The sequence below is a fragment of the Mesoplodon bidens genome (genome assembly GCF_964165515.1).
Source record: "Mesoplodon bidens genome assembly, chromosome: 13".
Classification (NCBI taxonomy): Eukaryota; Metazoa; Chordata; class Mammalia; order Artiodactyla; family Ziphiidae; genus Mesoplodon; species Mesoplodon bidens.
In genome coordinates this window covers 42,675,400-42,697,427 of record NC_138169.1, presented here as the reverse complement: position 1 = coordinate 42,697,427, position 22,028 = coordinate 42,675,400, and the positions used below count along the sequence as shown (strand labels likewise).

At 36.3% G+C, this 22,028-nt stretch overlaps 1 protein-coding gene across 3 annotated transcripts in view; it reads left to right on the top strand.

Moving 5' to 3' along the window:
* The window catches only part of SS18 (SS18 subunit of BAF chromatin remodeling complex), a 76,353-nt gene that overhangs the window by 32,513 nt on the left and 21,812 nt on the right, over positions 1-22,028 (top strand). For all 3 annotated transcript variants that reach the window (XM_081252998.1, XM_081252999.1, XM_081252997.1), the window contains exons 4-6: positions 4,529-4,682; positions 8,717-8,938; positions 21,294-21,461. In XM_081252998.1, coding sequence (XP_081109124.1) covers positions 4,529-4,682; positions 8,717-8,938; positions 21,294-21,461 — 544 coding nt within the window. The remainder of the gene's footprint in view (positions 1-4,528; positions 4,683-8,716; positions 8,939-21,293; positions 21,462-22,028) is intronic.

The window sequence follows — 22,028 nt, the reverse complement described above, 5'->3', positions numbered from 1 at the left end:
CTTAGTATAGAATTCTAGGTTGGTTGTTGATTATTTTCTTTTTCTGTCTTAGCACTTTAAAGATGTCATTTTTAAAATATTCTATTTCCATTATTTCTGATAAAAAATAGGTTTTTAGTCTAATTGCCATTCACCTGAAGGTAATGTGTTTTATTTTCCCTGGCTACTTTTAAGATTTTCACTTTGACTTTGGTTTTTAGGACTTTGAAGTATCTAGCCATGGTTATCTTCATACCCTGCTGAGGTTTGTAGCGCTTCATACGTTTGCTAGAGACTCATGTCTTTTGTTAGCTTTGGAAAATTCTTGAACAGTATTCTTATTGCTTATGTGTTATTTTCTCTTTTCTACATTTTTTCTCTTTTTTTGGCTGCACTGCATGGCTTGTGGGATTTTAGTTCCCCGACCAGGTATCAAGCCCATGTCCTTGGCAGTGAGAGCATGGAGTCCTAACCTCTGGACCTCCAGGGAATTCCGTCTCTTCTACTTTTGTAACTCCAGTTAGATGTGTTTTAGGCCTTTTCACCATGACATACATGTCTTTCTTTACACTTTCTGTTCATATTTTCTCTCCTTTGTATCTTTTTGACGTGTCGTATTTTCTATACATTTGTTGCTCCCTTTGACTTAAGAATTCTAGGCTTTGCTGAAATTCTCCATTTGTCCTGTTTGTTTTTTGCCTTGAATATATTAATCAGTCATTTTTAAAGTCTCTCAGATAACTCTAAAATGTGAGTGACCTATGTGTCTTCTCCTGTTTTCTATTATTTCTATTTGTTGTCCATCTACTCTTTTTTTTTTTTTTTTTTTCTTTTTGCGGTATGCGGGCCTCTCACTGTTGTGGCCTCTCCCGTTGCGGAGCACAGGCTCCGGATGCGCAGGCCCAGCGGCCATGGCTCACGGGCCCAGCCGCTCCGCGGCATATGGGATCCTCCCAGACCGGGGCACGAACCCGTATCCCCTGCATCGGCAGGCGGACTCTCAACCACTGCGCCACCAGGGAGGCCCTCTTTTTTTTTTTTAATGGAGATGAAATTCGCATAACATGAGGTTCATCATTTTAACCTTTTAAAGTACAGGCACCCCTCAGAGATATTGTGGATTCAGTTCCAGACCACCACAGTACAGTGAATATTGCAATAAAGCTAGTCACAGAAATTTTTCCGTTTCCCAGAGCATATAAAGGTTACGTTTGGGGCTTCCCTGGTGGCGCAGTGGTTGAGAGTCCGCCTGCTGATGCAGGGGACATGGGTTCGTACCCCGGTCCGGGAAGATCCCACATGCCGTGGAGCAGCTGGGCCCGTGAGCCGTGGCCGCTGAGCCTGCATGTCCGGAGCCTGTGCTCCGCAACAGGAGAGGCCACAACAGTGAGAGGCCCGCGTACCACAAAAAAAAAAAAAAAAAAAAAGGTTATGTTTAGACTGTACTGTAGTCTGTGAAGTATGCAGTAGCACTGTGTCTAAAAATCAATTTACATACCTTAATTAAAAAATATTTTATTGCTAAAAAATGCTAACCATAATCTGAACCTTCAGTGAGTGATAATCTTTTTGCAATAGTAACATTAAAAGGCACTGCTCACAGACCACCATAAAATATATAATAATCATGAAAAAGTTTGAAGTATGGTGAAAATTACCAAAATGTGACATAAAGACACGAAATGAGCAGATGCTGTTGGAAAAATGGTGCCAGTCCACTTGTTCCACACAGGGTTGCCACAGACCTCTGATTTGTAGAAAAACATGGTATCTGTGGAGCACAATAAAATGAGGAATCCCTGTATACAATTCAGTGGGTGTTAGTATATTCATAGTGCTATGCAGCCATCACCATTATCTAATTCTAGGACACCATCACCCCAAAGAAGAAAACTCATGACCATTGACAGTCAACCCCAATTCTCCCCTCTGTCCATCCCCTGGCAAAGACTGATCAGTCTGTTTTCTGTCTCTCCGGCTTTGCCTATTCTGGACAGTTCATATAAATGGAATCATACAATGTATGGCCATTTGAGTCTGACTTCTTCACTTAGCATAGTGTTTTCAAGATTTATCCATGTTGTAGTGTGTATCACTACTTCATTCCATTTTGTGGCTGAATAATATTCCATTGTGTGGATTTTTACCACATTTTGTTTTTCAGTTCATCAGCTGAAGGACATTTAGGTTTTTTCCTACTGTCTGGCTATTATGAATAGTGCTGCTGTGAACATTCACGTATAAGTTTAGTGTGAATGTACGTCTTCAGTTCTCTTGGGTCTATACCAGGAGTGGAATTGCTAGGTCATATGATAACTCTATGTTTTAACTCTTTGAGAAACTGCTAAAGTGTACTCCACAATAGTTGCACCCTTTTACGATCCCATCAGCATGTACAAGTGTTATTTCTCTGCATTCTTGCCAACACGTTACTTTCTGTAGTTTTTTTTTTTTTTTAATTATTATGGCCATCCTAATGGGTGTTGGCCATTTATTCTTATTTTTTTTAGAATGCCTTGTAACTTTTAACTGAGGGCTTATTGACTTGTTAGGGCTGATCTGTTTCAATTTTGACCTTAGTCCAAGGAGAGGCTTTTTTGAAGTCTCAACAGAGAGACTGAATTGTTTTTGAAGGCACTTCTGATTTGGTGGGGCCTACACTCCAATCTTTGTCTCCCTCGAACTGGGCAGAAGCTGAAATCTCTTCTCAGCTCTTTTGCTTCCTAACTGCTGTTTTCTGCTAGTTTTCTTGAATTTACTCCTTTTTGTGTTTCTTCCTCTCTGGAACTTGGTTCTTTAGTTTCCAGCTCTCTGTTAGCCAAAAATTCTGTCTTCTCTCAGTCTAGTAGGACTGCCACTTTCTACTTGGACTCTATTTTCCTGTTATACAGCAAAGTAAAGGAAAAGCCAAGTTGATTATGGGGCTGATTTTCTATTTTTCCCTTCTTTCAAGAGTTGTAGCCCCTCTTGTTCCTCTCTGTGTACATTACACTTCAGTGCCTTCACATGGTTTCTACATTTGTCTAGATTTTATAACTTTTATTAGCAAGAGGGTTGGTTTGGTACAACCTAGTCTATTATGATGGGAACCACGCATACTGATGTTTCATGAATTGAATCACAAGAAAATGAAAAACTGATACCTATTGAGAGTGAGAGCATGAATTTTCCAGAGAAAATCTGGACAAGGATATAGGAGAAAGGAATTTTATTTTCAAGCAAGAGGGCCAAGTCAGCCATATTGAAGGATGGTAAAGGATGATTAAAAGTGAGATATGTGACACTAAGTTGATATTTAGTAAGTTTTTTGAAAACGGAACAAAGTGTTTAAAGAATACAAATTGGATGAAGAATTTAAGATAAGAATTGAAGAGAAAATATTTAATGAGCAATTATTGGATTGGATTTAGTAGTGAAGAAATTAAGATTATGAATTTGGAACGAGTGCTATTAGAGTAGTACTTGGTTAATTTTGTAAATGTTAGTGGTTATTAGGTGGTTGGAGATTTGAGTGTTTACTGTGATGTCTAAAGAACAATGCATGTCTGGTAAGTATGCCAGGGAGGATTGTGTTCGCAAAGTCTGGGTGGTACACAATAAACATACGGGAGGAAGAGAATGACTGAAGTTCTAGGAATGGACATTATGTTTAAAATGTAGACAAGCAGAGAAAAAAGGCAGAAATAGAGTTGTAAAGAACAATACTTCCCTATCCTCTTGTAGGATTAAAAAACTGGGGTTTGGAAAGAAACTAACTATGTGCTTTCTCTACCCAAATATTCCCAAGAAGGGAGCCAGGTGTTATAGAGCACCTTGTATCTGTGTTTTTCCTTTCGCCCTTTTGTGAACTCTCAAGGTTAGTGATTTTTTTCACACTTTCATTAGGAAATTTGCCAAAGGCATCCTTTTGAGGCAGCTGTCTCTGTACCCTTGGAGGCCATCAGTAATGTTTCCAATCCATAGGAGTAGTCGGCACAGAAATGTTGGGCTGAGCTGAGTCTTTGCGGTTTAAAACATTCCCCCTCCAAAACCACTCCCCCTCCTCAAACAGTATAAAATATATCACATTTTGAAGCTTCTGGTCCTTAGTCTTTTGTTACTATATCTTTTCAGGTAAAATTCATCATTAATAGTAAATATATCCAAATATATTAATAATGAAAGGAGACTTAATTTTTAAAACATAATTTAAAAAACAACAATAGTGGGCACATTAGAAATCCTTATACATAAATAAATAAGAATTCTTTTTGTATAGAATGTTATAATTTTTAATTTTCACTGTAAAGTAGAATATACTTGAATCGTGGTGTTCTTTTGGTTTAAGGTGGTCGGATGATATATTCATGCTAACGATCTTGTGAAGTCTTTGGAGCATATTAAATATGATGTTGTTAAGTCCATGATTAAAATGCATTAGAATAACTTGAAATGCATTTGTGTTTTTGTCCCTACTCAACTGAATAGTATAGGCAACTGTTATACCATATGCATCTTTAGTATATTAGTCTGACTGTTTTTCTTATTTTACTAAACTGTCTCCTTTCAGCCACCCACACAGAATATGCCTATGGGTCCTGGAGGGATGAATCAGAGCGGCCCTCCCCCACCTCCACGCTCACACAACATGCCTTCAGATGGAATGGTAGCTGGGGGTCCTCCTGCACCACACATGCAGAACCAGATGAACGGCCAGATGCCTGGTAAGTTTTTCTCCTCTAAGACATTAACACCGGAGTTGCTTAGCAACTGAAACGACGTGGGGGCTCAAGGGATACTAGATTGTTGATGACAAAACTGCTTTGAATGCCCCCGAGTCCAAGCTCTCTTAGAGTTTGTTAGCTACAGAGCTACGTGACCTGTATTCAGTGTTTATCAGGCTGCCCTTGGGCTTTGATGTAGCTGACACACAGCATTCCTCTGATGAACAGAACTGGCTAAATTTAGTCTGTCTGAAACTATGCAATACAGCTGGCTTTAGAAGCTTTTGGGGGAAAAAAGGCATTGTGCCATGGCTTAAGAATTAAGATCTGTTTATAAAAATGTGTAACATTTCTCTGAGTTTTGTATTTACTTAAAAATTTATTGGTCTCAGAAACAGTATTGCTGGAAAAGTCACATGGAGAGAAAAAACAAAACGGGCTCTAAAGTGCTCATGTATTTAGTATTTCCTCATTGGTCTTTTGAAACTGAGTATGCATTTTTATGAATACATATGTTTATAGTATAATAGAAATATGGAAATTGATATTGAAGCAAAATTAAAAGCTGAGAAGTGTCAGGTTTCTTATATAATGAACCATTTACTATTTATCCATTTTAAGTTTAGAGCCGCTTAAAATATCTTTCAGACCATTGGATGCTTATTTAGTTAACTTTTGCTGGTTTGAATTTTTAATCTGAAAAGTATCAGTATCTTTAAACTATTTTGTTTTTGTAACATCAGTCACACCCATACCTATAATTCTTGGTGGGGCATACTTTTACTTTCTAAAGACAAAGGTTGTTTTCATTAACGAAAAGAAAATATTAAACAAATAGCAATGAAGAGAGTAAATTAAAATAACAGAGCAATTTATTTTTTAAATTAATAATATTAGCATCCTTAGGATAGTGTTGTCTTAACTGATTATGTTCGTTGGTAGCATTGGTGTCCAGGGACTATGGGTGTAAAAAATGAAGCAAAAGAGAGCACAGAGCAAAAGAGGCCAGATAGCCTGGCTTATAGGAGATTGATGTGTGATGGGTCATGTAGGAGGGCTGTGGTGTCTTGGTGGCAACCTTCTCTTTCCTGCCAAGGCTTCCACGGTCATGGCCCAGTAGCCCTCCACCATGTGGAGGTAGGAATAAAGAGGTAACTACTTGTCTGGTTGTGGTCAGAAGCAAGCTTCTTGCTTAATCCACATCTAGCTCATTAGGACACGTTGTTTTAAAAACTGGTGGGGTAGTGCTAATGCAGGTTAGCACGTTAGAGGAGTTTTGTGACTTTTTATGGTGGTACCTTTTTTTTTTTTTTTTGTGGTACACGGACCTCTCACTGTTGTGGCCTCTCCCATTGCGGAGCACAGGCTCCGGACGTGCAGGCTCAGCGGCCATGGCTCACGGGCCCAGCCGCTCCGTGGCATGTGGGATCTTCCCAGACTGGGGCACGAACCCATGTCCCCTGCATCGGCAGGCAGACTCCCAACCACTGCGCCACCAAGGAAGCCCGGTGGTACCTTTAATTAGGATTTTGACTCAACTTCTCCAGATAACATTCAAGCCTAAGGCTGAGGAAGCAAGCAGCAGCAATATAATTATTGTTAACATGACATTTTTGTTTTTGTGTAAGGCTGTCTGGAGTAAGATACACTCTTTATGAGCCAGAGATTTTCAAGCACTTATGACCTAGATTGTCCAGAATACCTTAGAGCTTCTAAAACAATTTATAGTTAGAGAGTTTACAGTTTAGGTGTATAGGAGAAATTGGAAGTCCAGTTACTTATATTGTCTTTATTTAATAAGTTTTGTATAGTGTTTAGCCAACCTTTTTATGCACACAAATTTGTAACTAGGCTTTTAATTTCCAGTTTTAGTTTGTTTTTAATATTTTATTTTATAATGTAAATTGTAGTGCTTCTTATATGCTGTTTGATTTGTTCGTATATCCTCTTAGTCTTAGGTTCCTTTTTAAAAAAAATTAATTGATTTAAAAAAATTAGATAATACATACCTATGGCACCAAAATAAAAAAGGTACAAAAAAGGCATACAGCCCCTACCTTCCCAGACTCTTTGTTCCAGACAGGCACTGGTACCCAGTTATCCTTGAAACACATATGCATGTATACATTCTATTTTCTTTCTTCTTATTCTTTTTTTAAAAACACAAATGGTAGCATACAGTAGATATTACTATATATCATTTTTTTTTTACCTCTTAAAGGCTTCTCTTGGAGACCATGAGTATATAAACATATATTTTGGAGACCACTCAGTATATAAAGAGCTGCCTCATTCCTTTTGATGACTGTATTACATTCTTTTTTACGGATGCCTCTAATTTACTTGGACAGTTCCCTTCTGATAGAAATATAGGTTATTTCTAGTCTTTTGGTGTTAAAAATTATGCTCTTGTGACTATGCCTGTAAAATATAAATAAATAAGTAAACAGTTAAACTTAAAATTTTGCATCCGTATGCGTACACACACAAAAACTTGTATATTTATAGAATAAGTTCCTAGAACTGAAATTGCTAGGTTAAAGGTATATGCATTTTATTTTTATTCATTCATTCATTCATTCATGGCTGCGTTGGGTCCTTGTTGCTGCATGTGGGCTTTATTTAGTTTTGGGGGGCTACTCTTTGTTTCGGTGCGTGGGCTTCTCATTGCGGTGGCTTCTCTTGTTGCGGAGCACGGGCTTTAGGCGCACAGGCTTCAGTAATTGTGACACGCGGGCTCAGTAGTTGTGGCACACAGGCTCAGTAGTTGTGGTGCAGGGCTTAGTTGCTCCGCGGCATGTGGGATCTTCCCGGACCAGGGCTCGAACCCGTGTCCCCTGCATTAGCACCACTTCCCCTGCACTGCGCCACCAGGGAAGCCCTAAAGGTATATGCATTTTAAAATATGGTAGTTATTACCATATTGGTCTACATAAAAATAGTAGACCAATTTATAGTAGACTTATTTATACATTTATATTCTCTCAACAAAGTATGAAAGTGCTTCTTTCTTCATAATATAGTTGGAACAAAACTTTTGATCTTTGCAAATCTAGAAGGTGAAAAATGGATCTCATAGTTTTAATTTGCCTTTTTATTATAGTAAATAAAGCAAGCAATTTTCTCATGTTTTATGACCCCTTTTGTAGTTTTCGTGTGAAATGATCATTCATATACTTGGCCCTTTTACTGCTGGTGGTCTTTTACTTGCTTTATATGTTAAGTAAGTAGTTTGGTCTGTGATATTTCTTGTAAATAATTTTTTCCCAGTTTATCTTTTTATTACTTAATTTTGTTTTGTTGGTCATGTGCAAATGTTTTATTTTTATGTACTCTACTTTATAAATCTTTTATGGTTCTGGGTTTTTTGGCATACTTAAAAAGGCCCTTACAGTCCAAGATTATTTATAAAATTCTCTGTTTTGAAATACTCTGTTACAACTTCTTTGCTTTTTCTTCTTTTTTAATGTTTAATTTTTTTTATCCATCTGGACTTCGTTTTCGTAGAAGAAATGTGGTAGGGACCCAACCTGTATTTTTCCAGATATCTACTCAGTTGTTAAACATCATTTATTGAATTATCTTTTCTTTTGCTCACTGATACTTAATGTCAGCGCCATTGTCATTTACCAAATTATGCATTTCGGTCACTTTCAGACTGTGCTCTAGGTTTATTGATCTGTTAATCGGTTCATTTATGTGTTAATACTACATACTTTTAATTCAGCTTTATATGTTTTTGTCTCTTATAAAGCAAGTCCTCCTTCATTACTCTTTTTTTTTTTTTCCAGGATGTTCCTGGCTTTTCAAAAGCAACGGTTTCTTAATCTGTAAAATGATAATAATGTCTACCTCACAGTATTTGCTATCATTCATGTAAAGCATTTACTTTGTTTGCTATTGATTAAATACTCAAGTTATTGTTTGTGCTCTTGTTACATTAATGCAAAGAAATAAATACGCTTTTTAAGGTACTTTTGTATAGATCATCTGTTTAACTTTCATATTTTGGTTCTGATCACTTTTCTTCAAAGGGCCTAACCATATGCCTATGCAGGGACCTGGACCCAATCAACTCAATATGACAAACAGTTCCATGAATATGCCTTCAAGTAGCCACGGGTCCATGGGAGGTTACAGCCATTCCGTGCCATCGTCCCAGAGCATGCCGGTACAGAACCAGATGACCATGAGTCAAGGGCAGCCGATGGGAAACTATGGCCCCAGACCAAATATGAATATTCAACCAAACCAAGGTAAGTAAGCTTTATAAAATTCTTGACTAGGATGCTCCATTAGCCTTCGAAAATCAAACAATTTTTTCAAAATGTTAGCTGATTTTCAAAATTACAAGTTTGAAGTGAGGAATAATCATACCCATAGGAAAGGAACATCAAGTTCGAAACCAGCTTAAAATTATTTTTTCCTTTTACATTTAGAAATTAAAATGCTCAATTTAGCTTTTTAAGCTTATTTGTTTTTATGTCTTTTGGACAGTTTGAGATTTTATATTTTTGGATTTTTAAGCTAATCAATGAATAACCAAACATTTGGTTAGAGCTAGAAAACTGAGAAAATACAATTTTATCTTTGTAAGTACACTCCTTAAAGAACATCTGTTCTATGGTTCATTTTACTTGTGAAGAATATATTAATTTCTATTAATTTCCCTTGATTTAATGTTTTCTGATGCTGTGTTTCAGCATTAAAGGTAATTTTAACATAATTTGTTATTAGAATGTTCAGTGGAGGTGCTGCTGTATTCTTATATTCTTAGAGTGGTGTGAAGTCTATTAAAGTTTATTACCAGCCTCAGAGAATGAAATTGTTATCATGTTTCTCTTTTAAGTATTCTTGTGAATAATAACTAAAAACCAGTAAGTGGCGCCCTGTTCTGCTAATTGCCTGGGAAAACATTTGGCATGTTGCCAGCCTAAAGCTATTTCAGTTATTAAATGGGGTGAGGTTAAGAGTCTAAGATAGAATTAAATGTATTTGCAATAAAATTTTCTAGATTTTGCTTATGAAAAACACATCACCAAAGTACACCCAGAAAAAGGAAGTTAATGTTAATCTGTTGATCATGATTTTTGATAAAATAATATATTGTAATTTTAAAATATTAATAAAGATATTTTCTGTAATTTAGATAAAATACACCAGAAACAAAGGGAGATAATAGAGCAAATTGTCAATGAATGCAGCTTCACAAAACTGGCACTTGCTCCATTTTTCCCTGCAAAAGTTGTTCAGTGCCCATGGTGGAGTATTTTTTTTTATTTTTTTATTCTATCAATTAAAGGTTCAAAACAACAGCAAGATCCAGTCAGTGCTAGATCAGAAGGGGGTTCACATGTTTCTCTGTACAGTTTGGCTACCAGGAAAAAGCAGAAAAATTGATAGTGATTCTTTACAGCAACCGCTGTAGTTATGGTACACTTCTTAGAAACTACATTTAAGGAAAGGTAGGATGTGCGCAAAAATGGATGTTGCTGCAGCATGGTTTGATATGACATCATGAGATCTGAAGAAGAAAAAATAATGCATGCAGCAGTGTGTATGTAGAAAATAGTTAACTGTTTTTGGAGAAAGGATTTGAAGTGTTTATAGGAATTTTTTGTTCAAAACATAGGGACCAACTATTCTTTCTATTTTTTTTAACTAAAATTATTTTTCTTTTATTGAGTCATAATTAACATACAATATTAGTTTCAGGTGTACAACATGATTTGATATTTTCACACATTATGAAATGATCACCACGATAAGTCTAGTTACCAACTGTCATTGAACAAAATTGTTAAATGTTTTTGACTGTATTCCCTATGTGAAAAAAAAAACGTATTAATGCAAAGGCTAATATAATAAAAACATGTAGACCTGCCACACAAAACATGTCATTTTAAAAAGCTGCTCAAAAAGTTGGCCATATTAAATTTACTGATTATATATTAGTATGTTCATGGTCATTATAAAAATTTCAACAGTTACTATTTTTTTAGCTTTAAAAGAAAAATGAGTTTATATGACAGTGGCATTGTAATTAGTGCCTACTTTTAGTTGTAGTTTTTTTTTTTAGTTGTGGTTTTATACATATCTATGAATTGAGAAAACCGAAATATTTTTTAATTCAGCATTTAGGTTTATTATTTTAACAGAATATTTCCCTCTAAGTTCTCTTATGAGGACTACTGCTTTTAGGTGAAAGGTTTAGCAAGTTTTTAATGTTAATTTCTTTCTTAACTTGCTAGGAAAATGTTGTAAATAGGCAATCCCACAAACTTTCCATGTTATTTTTTTTTTTTTTTTTTTTGCTGTACGTGGGCCTCTCACTGTTGTGGCCTCTCCCGTTGCGGAGCACAGGCTCCGGACGCGCAGGCTCAACGGCCATGGCTCACGGGCCCAACCGCTCCGCGGCATGTGGGATCCTCCCAGACCGGGGCACGAACCCGTGTCCCCTGCATCGGCAGGCGGACTCTCAACCACTGCGCCACCAGGGAAGCCCTTTCCATGTTATTTTCACTGTTATCCAGATAAAGTTCAGTGACGATCACTTTGAACTTTAGGAATCACTGTCTCCTTACGAACTGGATCTACTCACTCATGTAGAGAGAGCGTAAGCTCCACTGGAATTGAAAAAGCTTCAGAAAGGGAGAAGTTTGCCTCTTTTGTTCACACTGTGTTGTTCTGGTGCCTAGAACAAAACCTGAGGGTAGGCATAAAAATCTGTCTCTTCAGTGAATAGGAATTGAAACCAGAGGTTATACGATAACCCGGAAAGACAGAGTTAGTGCCTTAAAGATGTTTCTTTAAAAGTCAAATTGGAGTAATAAGGCTTTCTGGACCAACAGATAGCATTTGATAGAATCAGGAGTTTTCATTCCCAGGCGTTAGTGATTATCACTTTCCGCATTTAACACCATTTTACTTACTGATTCCATATTCAAATATAAGGATTTTCACAAATGGTTATATTTGTGTTAAAGCATGTATTTCACAAGTTCAGGGTTTGGTATATAATTCTTCAGACTTGGATGCAAGTCTTGGCCCCGTAGATCACCATGTGTGGGATCTTTGACTCACTCACTCCGTTTCTTTACGTGAGGTTAAGTGAGATGATAGCAATTAAAACTCCTAATTCGGTGATTGTGTAGTTTACCTAAAGTCAGTTAGAATAAACAAGGTTTTGTTTCTTTGTTTGTAATGAAAGCTCGAGATCAGCTTATTGGCTATTGTCTTTTTTAACCATAAGATCTAATTTATTTCTGGCTTTAATTTTGTTTGAATAGTATTAAGAAAGTTTTGATTCATTTAGCTAATAAGTTGCAAGTGATAATGATCTGATCTAGAGGCTTGGCATTAGAGTAGTGGGAAATTTTTCTTTCAGTACCTTTATCATTGTAAATATGAAGGGCAAAAAGTATGTATTACCATAGCCAAGACTGTTATATTTACTCTTATTATACAGTGGTTTATTATCTGATCAGAGCTGTACACATCTTTGGGTTAGAAGCTACTGTTATCATCCTCATTCCGTGCATGAGGAAACACATCCTTTGGAAATACAGGCAGGCCTGCTGTTGCAAAGTTCTGATACGCATGAACTTCTGTGACCACAATTCAGTAAGTAACACCTGTTGCCGAACAACATGGCTCAGAGTTCACTTACCATGCTGGATTAACTGTGAGTAGTTGCATAAAAGCACAAAGCTGGCTGCTATCTCCTCAGTCCACAAATCACCGTATTTATGAGTGTCATGATCGATGACCATTCACGTCACTTTCAGATTCCGTCAGTGATTGATCACCGTGCATCCATCAGTTATGCACATAACAGCAAAGCATGGAGTTGTGTTGCTTCCTTGGCTCCCAGAGCTACATGTTATTTTATAAAAATAGATAACTCAAAGAGGGCCTTGGCCAGCAAAGATAAAAGTCTAACAAAGAAATGAAAAGTAATACTGCGGGAAATAAATCCAAGTCCTTTGTAAGTAGAATTACAGAAGGAATTGCTGACCTTGGGAATGTTGACACTGCTGCCATTTGAGAGACTCTAGATCTGCATTGCAGGTCCTCAGTGAAGGTGAACTTGCTGATGTAAATGAGGAAACTGGCTGTGATGAAAGAACGAAGATGTCCCAGAGAAAGCGAGACTAGCAAAATATTTTGTATTAAGGAAAGTCTTGGAGACATTTCATAACATTGAAAGCGCAAAGGATAAAACGTTGGAGGTTGATCTGTACTCTTTTTTAAAATTTATTTATTTCTGGCTGCATTGAGTCTTCGTTGCTGCACGCGGGCTTTCTCTAGTTGCAGCGGGCAGGGGCTACTCTTCGTTGTGGTGTACAGGCTTCTCATTGCGGTGGCTTCTCTGGTTACGGAGCACAGGCTCTAGGCACGTGGCCTTCAGTAGTTGCAGCACGTGGGCTCAGTAGTTGTGGCTCACGGGCTCTAGAGCGCAGGCTCAGTAGTTGTGGTGCATGGGCTTAGATGTTCTGCAGCATGTGGGATCTTCCTGGACCAGGGATCAAACCCTTGTCCCCGGCATTGGCAAGCGGATTCTTAACCACTGCGCCACCAGGGAAGCCCTGGAAGTTGGTCTATACTTAAAAAGGAATGTGCCAATTTGCCAAGCTATAGAAAAGACACTAGCTCCGAATCATCAGTTACATCATGACAGTTTGGAGCTAGCATCTTTTTGAACTAAAGATGGGAAGATACTAAATCATGTTTGTATACTGATAGGAATGATCCATTGGAGATAGGGGAATTGATGCTGCAAGAGAGTGAGGAAAGGGACAATTGCAGGAGCAATGTATTTGAGCTGCTGGGAGGAGTTTGAGGTCAAAGTCCCCAGGACTTCTGTCACCTCTGAGTCTAGCCAACTGCAGAGTTACAGGGAACAGTCCCCAAGATTGGCTTCATATCTGACACCAGTTACAAGTCTGGGGTTCCCAAAACTACTCTCAAGTTCAGTGATTTGCTGGAAAGACCCACAGAACTCACTAAAAGTTGTTATACTTAGAGTTATGATTTATTACAGTGAAAGGATACAGATTAACATCAGCCAAGGGAAGAATCCAGAAGACGTATGATGAATGCAGAGTTTCTTTCCTCATGCAGTCAGGATGCTTTGCTCTCCTGGTCCAGTGTGTGACAGTACACACAGAGTATTGCTAACCAGGGGAATTCACCCGAACCTCCATCAATGTTCAGAGTTTATACTGGGACTCTATTATGTAGATTTGGTTGATTGATTGATTGATTGATTGCTCACGGTGTCTGTCTCAGTCTCCAGTCTCTGGTCCCTCTGGGCATGATTCAAAGCTCCCGCCAACCAGGTTCAGGAGCTTTAGGAATCCTCAGTTTAATAAATTTAGTAAATCTTCAATATAAAAAAGCACTGTGATATTATACTGAATTTCAAGTACAACATAGAATATCTACAAATGAAAGAATTATTTCAAGTATTTTATTCCATAGAAATATCATGTGTACCTCCATAGTGGATTTGAATGAGTGATAACTGTGCATACACTCATCCTTCTTCACTCTAAAAATTGGTAAATCAACATTGGTAATATTGCAAGTTTCTTCTTGTTACAGTTTAGGTATACACAACCATTACATTGTAGTTCAGACTAGATGCTTTGCTTAAACATTTGATCATTATTCCTATATTGGATGGGTTTTTCAAGATTGTAATCTTTCCCCCACTGATGACATTTTTCTGGTTATAAAATATTTAATATGAAAAATTTGGAAAAGAAGGAAAAGCATAGAGCATAAAATAAAATCACCTATATAATCTTGCACTGTAAGTTTTAAATTACTCCACAGACAGGGTACAGTCCACTTATGGATAGTAAGTACCCTGTACTTAGGCTCTTTGTAGCAACAGTTTGAGTACCTGTAATTACATAATTATTTGTAAATATCTGTTTAATTATCTTTCCCTAGATGCTTTAAGTTCTATGAATTCAGGAACTGTGTCATGTTTTGTTCATTATTTTATCCTATTTGTTAACTGATAGATAAGGTAGATTTCCTGCTGCTCTAACAAATTAGAAAACTAGCATCCTTGTCTGTTGTATTGTCATCCATTGGTTGTCATTCCATGAATGAACCGAAGAAGGAACCTGTCAGGTACTGTCAGAGAAAATGGATGATTGTCAGTTATACTAAAACCTTTCAGTTTTGGGAGACAGAATCCAGATGAATTTCTGTTCAACAGATTATAAACTTAGTTTCATTATGACTCGTTTTAATATATTTTTTATTTTGAAATAATTATAGGTTTACAGGAAGTTGCAGAGGTAATGTAGAGAGATCCTGTGTATCCTCCTTGCAATCATCTTTAAGCCCTGGCAACCACTGTTGCTCTTCTCTCCATTTCTATTATTTTGTCATTTTCAGAATGCTACATAAATGGTATCATGCAGTGTGCAGCCTTTTGAGATTGGCTTTTTTTACTCAGCGTGATTAATATTTATTCAACCTGTTGCATGTATCAGTTGTTCATTCCTTTTTGTTGCTGAGTAGTATTCCATGTTATGGCTGTACCACAGTTTGTTTAACCATTCATCTATTGAGGGCTAGTTTTTGGCTTTTACAAATAAAGATGCTCTGAACAGTCGTGTACATGATAATGTTTTTGTTTGGACATTAGTTTTCACTTCTCTGGGATAAATAACCAGGAGTGCTATTGCTGGGGCATATGATAAGTTATATATTCAGTTTTTTTAGAAACTGCCGAAGTGATCACCAAAGTAATTACCATTTTACCATCCCATCAGCAATGTGTGAGAGATCTGCTTTTTCCAAGTCCTTGCCAGCATTTGGTATTGTCAGTTTTTTTCTTTTTTATCTTAGCTGTTCTAAAAATGTGTAGTAGACTACATCTCATTGTGGTCCTAATTTGCATCTCCCCAATGGCTACTGATACTGCACATCTTTTCATGTGCTTATTTGCCATCTCTATATCCTCTTCAGTGAAATGTCTCTTCATGTCTTTTGCCCGTTTTCTAGTTGAATTATTTTTTAACTGTCTGTCTGTCCATCCATCTACTCATCCATTAATAGCATCTTCTTTTTCAAAATGCATTTCAGAGTAACTTGCAGATATTAGTACACTTTACCCATGAATACTTTAGTCTGCGTATCATTAGAGCTCAACGTTTAAAAATTTTTATTTTTTCTTTTAATAGTTTTTTATTTAGGTAATATTTACACGCAATGAAGTGCACCAATCTTAAGTGTATCATTCACTGGGTTTTGACGTATTTGTAACATTTACTCCTTGGGATTCATTTTATAGGTAACATCCTAGGTGCCCTTATGGGATGCAGTTCTAATCCAGTTTAACCATTTTTCATGAACTATAATCTGGCTGCTTTTATGGTAAAAGAGGATAATTGGTTACTTTTTTTCCATTACACCTCTGTCTCAATGTGTGATCCTAAGACTACCAGGATCAGAATCATCTGGGGTAGTTGTTAAAACAAGATTTGTCTGCTCCACCCCCATACCTGCTAAATCAGAATCTCTGGGGGTAAATTTTAGAAATTACGTTTTACAATCATTCCAAGTTCATAGTTACTTACAGTCCATTCCCTCAGAAGTTTTTTCTAGGCAGGATCATTTCTTCTGTACCTGATGGTTCATAACTTTTCAGCTTTCATGCTAAGTGACACAAAGCTATATGTTCTAATATAGCCCATCTCCATGGCTTTCTACTTGGACAAGATTGGACCTTACTTTCACAACAGATTGTCACATGTGTCCCATAAATCTAGAGCTTTTGGAATGCCTTTCATTCTACAATAGATGTTTAACAGTGACTTTGTTTTTGAATTAATATTGTATAGTATAGTTGAAACTATTAAGAGAAGTTGGCTAAGAAATTGCCTAGCTTTTTACTTTGCTGGATTTATGAAGCCACAATACATCCCTTTTCCAATTTTCAATCACCAGAAAACTGAATACATAATCTAATTCTCAGACTAGTTTGTAGAGATGCCTGTGACTTAGAATTATGCCCTTGAGAATCCAGGACTTCTTAACTCAGCACTATTGACATTTTGAGCTGCATAATTTTTTGTTGTTGGGGCCTGTCCTGTGCATCGTGAGATATTTAGCAGTATTTCTGTCCTGTACCCACTAGGTGACAGTAGCAACCCCCCACACCAGTTGCGACGACCAAAAATGGCTCCAAACTTTACTGAATGTCCCCTGGGGACAAAATCACCCACAGTTGAAAATCACAGCCTTAAGAAATAATTACTGTAAGGAAGTACATGTAAGGATTGTCTGTGCTACTGAAGAAACTAACAATAACAAAAGTTATTGATTGATACTATTATGTTTCAGTACTTTTTAATACTTTCATGAGATTTCTCTAAAAACTTCATGTTATGAAAAGTTTGTATCTCTTAATGAACTGTTCTTTTTACTAGATAAAATCTATCATGGTTCTATTTCTTCATTGGCTTCTAGGAAATTCAGCTAAGTTTGTACTAGTTAACAGTGACTTTACTAAGCTGCTGGGATTTTCTTAGTTACTTGGCTCATGTTCTTTTATCCTTGGTGTTATATCTAAATGTCTTATTATGAACTGCTTAAAACTCTTGATGAGGACAGATGTACGTTTTTGGTAAGTAAAGAATCCTATTCGCTTTAAGTGGCTATTTAATAGGTAGGTGAGCTAATTGAATTTACTGGAATACAGGGGTTTTTTTCCTTGCAAATAAACCATTAGTAATACATTCAAATGAGAGCTGTAAGTGGTTTAGTTTGAGACTGAATGGTTAAGGAACAAGTAGTAAAATGTGAGCAGTAGATGATGAAATATGAACAAGAAAATAGGCTTGGAGTAGGTATTATCTACGCGGTTTCGTGGTCACTATAACAGAGATAATAGATGAAGTGAAGAAACTTCTTGTATTCTAGGATTTTATTATTAGAGTGATGATGTTACATAGAACTGTTTTCCTGGGAGATATTACATGGGAGAAGTATGATTTGACTTCGAAGAAGAGGTACACATAATGGTTAAGAGCATGGCTTTAGAGTTCTCACCACCATTTCCTAGCTATACAACTTTAGGTAAGGTTCTTAATGCTTGTATGCCTTAAGTTTTCTTACTTGTAAAGTGAAGTTGATAACAATACTACATGTTTCATAGGGTTTGAGGAGGATAAATAATAGACATAAAGCTCTTAGCTTGGGCTTCCCTGGTGGCACAGTGGTTAAGGATCCGCCTGCCAATGCAGGGGACACGGGTTCAAACCCTGGTCCGGGAGGATCCCACATGCCGCGGAGCAACTAGGCCTGTGCACCACAACTACTGAGCCCATGTGCCACAACTACTGAAGCCCGTGCACCTAGAGCCCGTGCTCTGCGACAAGAAAAAAAAGCTCTTAGCTTAATGCCTGGCCTGTAATAAGTGCTCATTAACTGTTAGCTGTCATATTTAACCTTCACTTAAAATAATTTGTAGATTAATGGTATGATTTACAGAGTTTTAGTGTATTGGTTTGCATCTCAATATATGAATATATATGCATGTATGTATATATTATATGTATATAGAATTTTAAAAATTATATAGTTCTGAATTCTTCACAGATTATTTGAAGCTTATTTTTTTTAATTAATTTATTTTATTTTATTTTTGGCTGCGTTGGGTCTCTGTTGCTGTGCAAAGCTTATTGTTATCTTTATAGTTGAGTCTTAAAAAAATTCTTCTTTTTGAACAAGTAACTTGAGACAAAACTAAGTATTAACTGTCTCATTGGAGCAAAGAATTCCAGTAATGTAAAATACGGTGAATTGGGAATATTTCACATGTGTTTAAGATACAGGACATTGTTTCCATAGAATATCTGTTAGGGTGTGAAGCTCAAAATGGAAAGAAATAATGTGGTGATGTACATTTGTTACATGTCCTTTTAAAACACTTTTACAAAAGCATATTATAATTAAGACATTAGTAGGATCTTGGTATCACACTTTTTAGTTCATCTTAGCATCAGAATGATTTATGTAAAAGATAAAGAGTAACCTTTAAGCATACAGTAATGTGTGAGGTCAGTGTTTGTAGAAAATGATTTTAATAGACTTATTTTATAATCTTCACTCTGTAGCACAAATTTTTAGAACTTATTTTGGGGGTAACCTTTTGAGATTTAGCTCTCTTATTTCCATTAGTATCTCAAGAGATAACATACATTTATTTGCCAGTGTAGCATATTTCATTATCATAAGAAAAATAATATGCTTCCTAAACAATCAGAATTGAAGTCGTAATTTTTTTTTAATGGATAAGGCTTCAAGGGAAAACATGAAAAGTACCATGCTTTAGCAATGCTCTCCTCCTCCATTCTCTGCCGTTTTAGGCTTGATCTTGAATGATGTCAGGGATCCTTAGAGGGAGAGAAGTGACAGAGAATAAAAAGAAGGGTGGTAATTGAGCTCTTTGGGATTGGAAGTTCTGACTCTCCCCAAAGATAAAGCACAAGTGGCATGGTCTTTTCTATCTAGGACTTAAACTAGAATTACTTTTCTCCTTTACAGCAGAGCTTGGAATTTTGTTGTTATTGTATCCTTTGGGATTTTCCCCCAGCTATTGTGTTTTTGCTTTCTTTCTCCTTTATTTTTAATTTTGCTTCCAGTGCATATTATATGCTTTAATTTTATAGTTACCTTCTGTTAAGACAAGAGGTCTTTAATCAGTGATGGAGAAGAAAGACAAGGCAAAACCTTCATTTACTAAAAATGAATTCTATAAATGGCCAATCATGCTGCCTACTATATTATGAATGCTAGTATGCAGTACTTTATTATATACAAAATGCATTTTAAAAATTGTAACCTCAGTTAAAGTAGTTAGTGTTTTGGAACTTTTTAAATTGCATAATTTGTTTCTGAACTACTGAATTTGCTATAGCTTCAGTAGAGACAGTGAAGAACAGTAGAATAAATGTGCTTTTGAAATCAAACTTGAGTTATGCCTGATTCCCAGTTGATATCTATTAGCTTATATGATCTTGATCTTTGGATTCTGTGCTAAAAACTTGAAAATTAGTATCCTTACCTTTGGTAGTTGTTAGTGATTTACATTAAATAAATGTGAAAGCGTGTCTGGTAGTGTTAAGTGCATTCTGTTTCAAGTTCTCTTTCCCTCCACTCTCCACTGAGCCACCTTATCCCTACTATTAAGAGTTTATTGTTGAAAAAAAAAAGTCCCAGAGTAACCTTTGAAAGGTTTATATTTATGACAAAATTAGAAGGAAAAAGGAATTTGAAAAGAAGTAGAAGAACAGAAGAAGGCAAGTAGGAGAAAAAGAGTTAGCTCTGGTAAAATACTTCTTTAGATAACCAGTTCTTCAAACTGGACTGGAAAAGAGGGAGTTCTTTCTGCTTACATTGTTGCTGCTATTGTAGGTCAGCAACATATTTAAAGAGGTGGGCATGTTTTGTTTTGAATTCTTATATAAATAATGAGCTTTTGGCTCATCTGGGCAGTTTTGCCTGTAAAAGTTTTCTAGTTCTTTGCCTTTTGTACTTCTTAAATTTTCCTCAAGTCAGTAAAGGGGGGGAGTATGTAGCTCTTTAGGCAGTAAACTGGGGGATGACTCATACATACTTCTCAGACAGTAATGGTTATAATGGTAGAATGATGAGCTCCCCATACCATAACTTAGCCTGGTGAACCTCTGAAGAGCTGCTTACATGTTTACATGACAACACGGAACTTTATGGCCATTGTTCATTATATCATGTGATATATTTTTACTGTTGCCAATGTGATACTATAGCAGTGGTAGTTGGGCTACCTCGATATTACTCACTTTGGAAACCGCATAGTTCTGACTTCTAAGTCTATGGCTTATTGTAGTTCTCTGCCTAGGTGTTTTTGATTGTGTATGTGTGTGTTAGAGCTTATTAAGAAGCATTGTATAGTCTTTTGATTTCAGGAAAACCTTTTTAGTTTATAAATCTTAAAGTTGGAAAAAGGAAAGAAGACCCTTAAATTTTTGTTTTAAAATAGTTTATGAAATTCCACCAATATAAGGAGTATATTCATAAATGTGTTTGTAGTTTCCCTGTCTACCATTATATAATGACTGGGCATTGAAAAAGGAAAAAAAAAAGGATACACTGAAATTAGATTCCTTTCCGTTAGTTCGACTACTGATTTGCTGTGTGATTTTGTGGTTTACTTTGTTTTGGCATATGTTCTTATGTAGCATAAGGATTCTATCTTTCCTAGAAAGATTGCATAGATAAATACTATATAGTACATAATAAAAAATATATACATTCAGGATGTTCATATATTGTATCCACTCTGTTTTTTTAGAAATTGTTACAGTATTCCTCCAGTGGAATTCAAATCAGCTACCATGGATTACTTGTTTTCCCTTGTTTGCAGATTATTTTAGGCATGTGACCTGTAGTTCAAAGATTTGGTTTTATTACTTGAAGTCAGTTTATCTTGCAATAGATTATATAGTTTAGGGGTTATATGATAAAAGATTCTTGTATTTCTCTTAAGATGTTAAAATTATATGCAAAAAATTATGTGCATAATGTTTTGTCTGTTTTCAGGTCCAATGATGCACCAGCAGCCTCCTTCTCAACAGTACAATATGCCGCAGGGAGGTGGGCAGCATTACCAAGGCCAGCAGCCACCTATGGGAATGATGGGTCAAGTTAACCAGGGCAATCATATGATGGCACAGAGACAGATTCCTCCCTATAGACCACCACAACAGGGTACGATTCCATTTGGAAAATTTTTAACAGTAGTCAGAAGGCTTTAAATTTTAATGAACTTTTCATACAGACAAAGTCAGAGCTTTTTGTTTCTTGATTTTTAAAAGTCATATTTTATTATTTTTCTTAAAAGGTAGTGAGTATAGTAGGTACAAAGGGTCACAGAAAGTGGATATGAACTTCCTGGTTTATAGCTTTCTTTTATTCTTTTCTGGGAAAAGTTTACGTCAAAATTTTATATCGAAAGCTTACTAATTTACAGCAGAAAATACTATTTTATTTTTGAGAAGTTACTAAATATATGATCAGAAACAAACCCTAATTTATTTCAAACTGCTCTAATATCAAAATAAAAAGGAAATTAATTTTCTTCCAGTTTGAATCTCTTTTTAGGAAGTTAATGTTTGTTTTTTTGAGTTGGTATTGTTTGATATTGCATGTATGGTCTTAACATTAATTTTTGTGAAATGTGGTGTGTGGTGTTGCTGTGTGTTTATGTATGTGTGTGTATACGAATAGTCAAAAGTATCTGAAATGCCAAAGCATGGGAGGGGAATCTACAGAAAT